Source organism: Polypterus senegalus, chromosome 7, assembly GCF_016835505.1.
Source record: "Polypterus senegalus isolate Bchr_013 chromosome 7, ASM1683550v1, whole genome shotgun sequence".
Taxonomy (NCBI): domain Eukaryota; kingdom Metazoa; phylum Chordata; class Cladistia; order Polypteriformes; family Polypteridae; genus Polypterus; species Polypterus senegalus.
The window spans coordinates 181,883,216-181,890,574 of NC_053160.1; the positions used below are offsets into that span (position 1 = coordinate 181,883,216).

General features: G+C 37.2%; 1 protein-coding gene across 1 annotated transcript; it reads left to right on the top strand.

The window, feature by feature from the left end:
- Positions 1-546: 546 nt before the first annotated feature.
- On the top strand, positions 547-6,428 carry nkx6.1 (NK6 homeobox 1). The gene is made up of 3 exons (XM_039759682.1): positions 547-1,687; positions 2,153-2,325; positions 5,125-6,428. Exons 1-3 carry the CDS (start codon positions 1,141-1,143, stop codon positions 5,365-5,367), a joined length of 963 nt encoding a protein of 320 aa, XP_039615616.1. The 5' UTR covers positions 547-1,140; the 3' UTR covers positions 5,368-6,428.
- The last annotated feature ends 931 nt before the right edge of the window (positions 6,429-7,359 follow it).

Sequence of the window (7,359 nt, forward strand, 5' to 3'; positions counted from 1 at the left end):
TTTGCATTTCAAGTTTAATTTCTGCCCTACCATTCTAATAGTAGACACATGGTCCATCATATCGATGTAAATCAGTATTTGCTTTTAAAACGGACAATAAGTTCATCGAAACGAATTTACTAAATTTGACTTCTTAACCGAGTTAATTTGCATTTAAATGTATTTATTCTTCAGCCCTTCAAGGAAATCCAGTAAATAGCAGTTGGCTAAATAAAATTTATTTGGAAGAAAAAATAAAGACACTCCCCCTTCTGGAAAATTAGGACAGATGTTCTTCTTTTTTCTTTTCTTTTTTTCTCTAAAAAGGAGCCCAAATTGACTAGTTTGATTTGATCCCTGTGTATATTTGAACCACCATCCCAGGAACATGCTATTAATATGGAAATGAGCGAAGCGGAGGGAGCCAATAAGAGTCCAATCATCGGTTCTGTTGGTCCTTCAGTTTGACGCTCTGATGACGTCGACTCGAATCGTATCCAATGGGAGTAAACACAAAACACCTTTAGTTTCTGACTGACGGTTTGAAACTTTTGACTTTTGCTGCAAAAGGAGACCGAACCTGCGGAAAATGTTTTATTGCGTCTGAGAACTTCATTCGCTCTGGCACGAAATAAACATATATGTATGCGCGTGTGTATAATGTTTATTTAAATGTGTTCCTTCGTTTTTTGTCAACGTGAACTGAACGGTGGATATTCGTATGGGAAACAAATGACTGCGGTGGACACTTCCTAAGAGAGCGATGCCCTGTTTAATATTTTCCAGGCACAAATCACGGCGTTTTTAGCAAAGGATGCAAAGTGAGGAATGAACGTAATTCCTGGACATACAAAGCTGTGAAAGGTATACAGTTTGTTTAAAAAGCATTAGGCCACCAGTAGGGGCACGTTTTTTTCTTCGTTCCTTGTTTTCTTTAATTTATAATAAAAAAAAGCCCCAACTTTGATGCGCTTATAAGAATATCTTGGTGTTAGTGTTCCGCACCGCACTCAAACCTTCTTTTCAGTTTAAACGGATAAAATACAAAGGGAGAAGAACATCTAGGCGTGCATTAAAAAGCCTGCCCTTTACAAATCTGGATTAAGAAGTCCTATTGTTGCAGCCCAGCTTTCCGAGTTGAACATAATTAATTTTCCGGTGATGTTAGCGGTGGGCCAGATGGATGGGTCCCGACAGAGCGCCTTCGTTCTCAGCAGCCCCCCTCTAGCAGCTCTGCACAGTATGACTGAAATGAAGACCCCTCTGTACTCTGCTTACCCTTTATCCGGAGCTGCCTCGTCACCTTCTCCGTCCTCCACCTCGCCCAACCCTGGAGGGATTCCTGTGTCTTCTCCTGGAATCAAAACTTCTGGACTCTCTTCCCTTGGATCATCACCCCAGCCGTATTCGGCCGCCACTCCTCACGGAATTAACGACATTCTCAACCGCCCCACGATGACCGCCGCAGGGGTAACGGCAGCCGCCGTAGCCTCCGGCTCCTCGGGGATCCTCTCGGGTCTACCTCGCTTCAGTAGCCTTAGCCCCCCACCTCCTCCTGGGCTCTACTTTAGCCCGAGTGCCGCAGCGGCTGTGGCTGTGGCGAGGTACCCCAAACCTCTGGCTGACCTGCCCGGCAGAACTCCAATCTTCTGGCCAGGGGTCATGCAAAGCGCACCCTGGAGGGACGCCAGATTTGCCTGCTCGCCTCGTAAGTTATTATTATTATTATTATTATTATTATTATTATTATTATTAAGACAATGAAACGATTTTAGCCATCACCACCACCTGCTACGAGTGATTTGCGAAATCGCCCTCGGCTCTAGGCTGTTATTTATTTTTTTGTAAATGACAAAACATTTTCTTGAGAAAAAAACATGCAGCCATTAAAAAATGTTATGCCTAATAATTTTAATATCACTATCACATTGTTCATAATTTGGTTTTTCGACATCTCATTAAAGGTTGCTCTTATTTATTAAAAGGAGTCAATTGGAATTCAGAATTCGCGGTCATTACTGCATGGATTTCATAAATATGAACGATCATTATAACTGTTTAGCACATAAAACTCGTTTTACGTTACAAACTTTTCAATATTCACTTTCATTACTGTTACGATGATGTTTGTAAATCTTAATTTGGCTCATCGTTTTTATCCCTGTATTTCCAGATCAGAGCTCAGTTCTCTTGGATAAGGATGGGAAAAGGAAGCACACAAGACCCACATTTTCTGGACAACAGATTTTCGCCTTAGAAAAGACATTTGAACAAACCAAGTATTTAGCGGGGCCGGAGAGGGCCCGGCTGGCCTATTCGCTGGGGATGACTGAGAGCCAAGTCAAGGTGAGGTGGTCGCGGGGGTAGAAGAATAACGCACTAAGTACCAAACCGGTCTGCAAGTAACTAGAAAAGTCAATGATAACGGACGAAGCAACGATGTGTTACATTAATTAGCCGTGACTTATAGGCCACCTCTTTACTGGACATTTATGACTGCATAAATTACTCTTGATTTTTTTTTTGTTTACAAGTTTTATGATTTTTTGGCTAAAGTAAAATGAATCTTTTCGATTCGTTGTCAGAAATAAAAAAAAAAGAAAGTTTCATTTTAAAAGACACTATAGCGAACACTTACGGATCCTTCCTTACTAAAGGTATGCAGATAAAATGGTAATGGAATAGAGAAGTCAGCTTTTAAAATCTTTACAAACATAAATATGTCAATCCCGTTTAAAAACGTCTAAATGCTGGACACCTTCTGCAAAGGGTTCTTTTTTGAAAAACCAAGGCCACCTATTAAGAGATACAGTATATTGCAAAATTACCATCATAATTCTAAATACTAATATTAATTCCAATATTACGTACAAATAAAACAATTATGTAAAGAATGCAGTAAATGCTATACGTACTATAGTGCAGTATATGGTACATCTTTAGTATAGTATAGTATATATATATATATATAATACATCTATACCTATAAGTAACCTTTGAAATAACGAAGTGATCCGCAAACATTTACGTTTATTAGTGTTTCTGAACTTTCTCCCTCCCTTGCTTTTAAGGTTTTATTCTTAACTAATGAACCACGCTGACCTTCGGTATTACCAACATTTTTATGTATATATATAATGAGAAGCCGTCTTTTCAAATAGCCACATCATCGTATGAAGCTGCAATAGAGTGCAGCGATTATGACAAATGTTCCAGAAGGAGCAACGGTAACGGATGCGAAAATTATCCAACATTTCTGTAACTCAGCGTACATCCTTCTAAAAATAAAAGTTCCAAAGTGGTTGTTCAGAGTAATGCCATAGAGGAATCATTTTTAGCTCCCAAAATAATTATCCGCGTGAAAGGTTCCAGAAAAAAAAAAGAAAAAGAAAAAAAAAAAACACTTTTATTTAAATCTGTAACCGTTATACATAAATAGTTATGAACAGATGATGACCAATTTGTCACATACCGGTGGGTCCCTGAGTTTAAAAGGACTCTTAGGCACACTATAGCTCTGGCTGAGTATCTTCCGCATTAACGATTTCTGTTTTGTACACATTTTAGGAACCTTTTCAAAGCCCAATGAACCAAATCCGTATGCAAAGAATTCCTCCCAAAATGAAATATGGCTTTTGATGCTTGTACCTTCTAATTTTTCTTAATTATAATTGGCTTTGTTAGTCGCCTTGGATAAATATGTCTCCTTAATACATAATAATAATAATACAAATAATAATAATTATTATTACTATAATGATAAAAAGAAAAAAATAATAATATGGTTCTTTGACAAGTAATGGTTCTACAAGGAACCATACAACCCTACCAGTTTCATTAAAGAGCCGTTATTTTTAAGAGTGTAGTTTTCTGAGGTCTTATAATAGAACCTGATACTGTCGTTCAGCAGGTTAAGTCATTGCTCAGATATATTGCCATTACTAAATTCTCACAAAACTTCTTTGTTTTTATACTTTTATAGATCCGCACTGAAATATCTATGAGTTACGAGTTGGACTCCATTAGCATGAGTATGCGAAACGAAAAAATAGTTAACATTATTTTTTACGAAGGCTCAATGATTTGTATTTGTGGATTTCTATTAAGTTCCGCTAATAATATGCTAAGTAACAACGAACACGATACAATCGGTAAAACGGATAAAGAAAGGAAAAAAACTCCATGAAATACAAGGATAAACAGATGTAAATAAATAGTGAATACAAGAGAAACTGATAAATTATACTGAAACATAAAGAAATAGAAAAATAGAATTAACTAAGCAGACTCACTTTCTTTCTGTATAACTGTAAAATTTAAAAAGCTGGGGTTTATTTATAAATGACGAAAATATGAGTGTGTGATTGAAGGCTTTTTAAACATAATAATGTATATTGCTGAATAACAACCCTATAAGCGTGAACGATTTTCTGAAGCCTCGTTTGATATTTAGAGACATTTTTTTTGTTTGCATTTTCTTTTCCTTTGCAAATAACACCACGTTTTGAAATTACATTTTAATGCTCTTATGTGTTGCCGAATCCGCATTTCTTTTAAAAAGCAAATTAAAGTAAAATCTCATCTTGGCCTTACCGAGTGCAAGACCTGAACCGACTCTAGACAGGATGCCAGTGCAAATAGCATGCAAGCTCACTCTCACACTTAATATACTTACATATATTACTGTATGTATGTCCACTGCTACACTGTATTACTGTATTTATTGAGCGAAAGACGTAATCTTGTGATTTTGGATCTTTCCCTCCCAATAAGCGTTTCAGATTCGCTTTGGGTTCATCAAACGTACAATGGCAGTTTAATCGGCTCGCTCGGGATCACAGAGCTAACAGGTGCTGGCATTAAACTTGTTGATTTAAAGGCCAGCACTGCTAGCTCCTTTGCCACACTTGTTTATGGCGAACAAAAACGAAGTGTTTCCTTTGTAACAAACGTGTTCATAACCTGCAGGGTTCGTGCACAGCAGCCAGGAATCGAACCGACAAAGCATGAACAATGGATTCTTTGCTGATCGAATTGTACCATTGCCCGATATACTTTAGCCGCGGCGTTAAAATAACAATAATAACTAGAATCGAAGTTCACATTAACATTTAATTGTCTCTTTTATTTTTGTTTTTTTTAAAGGTGTGGTTTCAGAACCGGCGGACGAAGTGGAGGAAGAGGCACGCCGCCGAAATGGCCACGGCCAAGAAGAAGCAGGATTCGGAAACCGAGAGGCTTAAAGGCACCTCAGAAAATGAGGAAGAGGACGACGAATACAACAAGCCCTTGGACCCAAACTCCGACGACGAAAAAATCACGCAGTTGTTAAAAAAACACAAAGCAGCGCCTTTGCACCTTCACACTTCAGAAAATGAGAGCTCTTAGAAGCGGTCAAGACGAGGCACGAATGAGAAAGTCCAGGAAAGACTAGCAGGCCACTTTGCGGCACTGAACTGTGGTGGGCAGCTGAGGAGTCCTCTGTGTTCTTCATTGATCAGCTCGCACCACTTTTTAGCAGTGTATATCACACTCGGGTGCCGAACTTTGTAGACTTTCTGGACGGAAGACATGAAGCACTATACTGTACTCACTTGTAAGCCTTCTGGCCTTGAGAAACACGTGAGGAGGACTAAAGTTTGACAGGTTCGGAACAAATCACTGCTGTCACGACCGGCGGAAAAAAACCGTCTTGCTGGGGACACTTGTAAATAAAATCGTGAGTTGTACTTAATAGAAAATTCCTTTACTGTGAAAATGTACGCGTAAAATACCCTTTTGTACAGAGGAATTCAGCTCCACAGTTGGCTGCGCTTTTCTGTCGGTTAATACACGAGTCACGGTAACGTTATGACGTCACTGTCCTTTTATGTGATCACATTCTACTGGGCTTCGTTTAACTTTTCAAATCAGTTTGTTGGCAGAAAATGCTTACTTATGTGCTTTTAATCATACTTTTCCTTGTATTTTATTTCTTTACTGCGCCTTTTTTTCTTTTTACACCAGCTCTTCTGTGCTCCTTCTGCTCCCCCAAGCAAGCGTTTTCATTTGCACACTAGTAAATTAAACTAATTTATTACTAATTTTGAAAACTGCAGGATGCAATATTTTATAGGAAGGAACAGTTGTATTTTCAAATGCCACAGGGTTCTAAACATTTTGGGGGCGATTTGGCGAAAAACTTTTTTTTTTTTTTAATAAAAATATGTTTAACTGAAAATGCTAAGTAACTAGCTGTGCTTAAATTTATTGACATTTGTGATATAAGTATTATTAGTAAAAATGGGATTCCCAAGATTTACAAAAGATATAAAAATGGTTGGACCTTAGAATTTCCATTAATTAATTTATATGTTTTAAGTTTTGTATCAGTGTTGAGATCTTGCAAAATGTGTGTTGCAGGGTCATTACATGTAATGCACTTTTTATTAAAGAAAATAAAAGTTAAAACCGACTTTCTTTCTTTCTTTCTTTCTTTCTTTCTTTCTTTCTAACCATTTTGTTTTCTTACATATACGAAGGTGTAGTTATTCAGGATAACGTGCAGCAATGACATACTTCTAATGTTTATTCCAGTTGAACAATTTTCTTTCTTTCTTTCTTTCTTTCTTTCTTTCTTTCTTTCTTTCTTTCTTTCTTTCTTTCTTTCTTTCCGATTACCGTTCTGTGTTTTTAAAATAAATATCTGTTGCGGGACATATTCAGGATTGCATGATTAAAATCGCATGATTCTAATGTTTATTACAGTTTACATTTCTTTCTTTCTTTCTTTCTTTCTTTCTTTCTTTCTTTCTTTCTTTCTTTCTAACCGTTTTGTTTTCTTACATATGCGAAGGTGTAGTTATTCAGGATAACGTGCAGCAATGACATACTTCTAATGTTTATTCCAGTTGAACAATTTTCTTTTCTTCTTTCTTTCTTTCTTTCTTTCTTTCTTTCTTTCTTTCTTTCTTTCTTTCTTTCTTTCTTTCTTTCTTTCTTTCTTTCTCTGAGATAACCATTTTTGGTTGGTTTATTTATTCATTGCACGGATTTATTAAAAGTGGGCACCCTTAATGTAGGGATATTTACGTAGATTCGCGTAATATGCAATGACAATTCTTTCTTTCTTTCTTTCTTTCTTTCTTTCTTTCTTTCTTTCTTTCTTTCTTTCAACTTTAACACTGACGCGTTTCCGAGTGCATATACCCAACCTGTTAAATAACTAGCGAGTCAAAACTGGAGCTGGCCCAATCTTTACCACAGTTGCTGACCTTAAAATGTTATTTAAAAAGCTGCTGGTTTTAGATGTCATTTTAGGAACTTCGGAATCTGGCGCTTCGAGAGTTGGAGAGCGAGGAGACAGACTTTATGTGATAACTCAAGTTGTTTTGTTAGTGT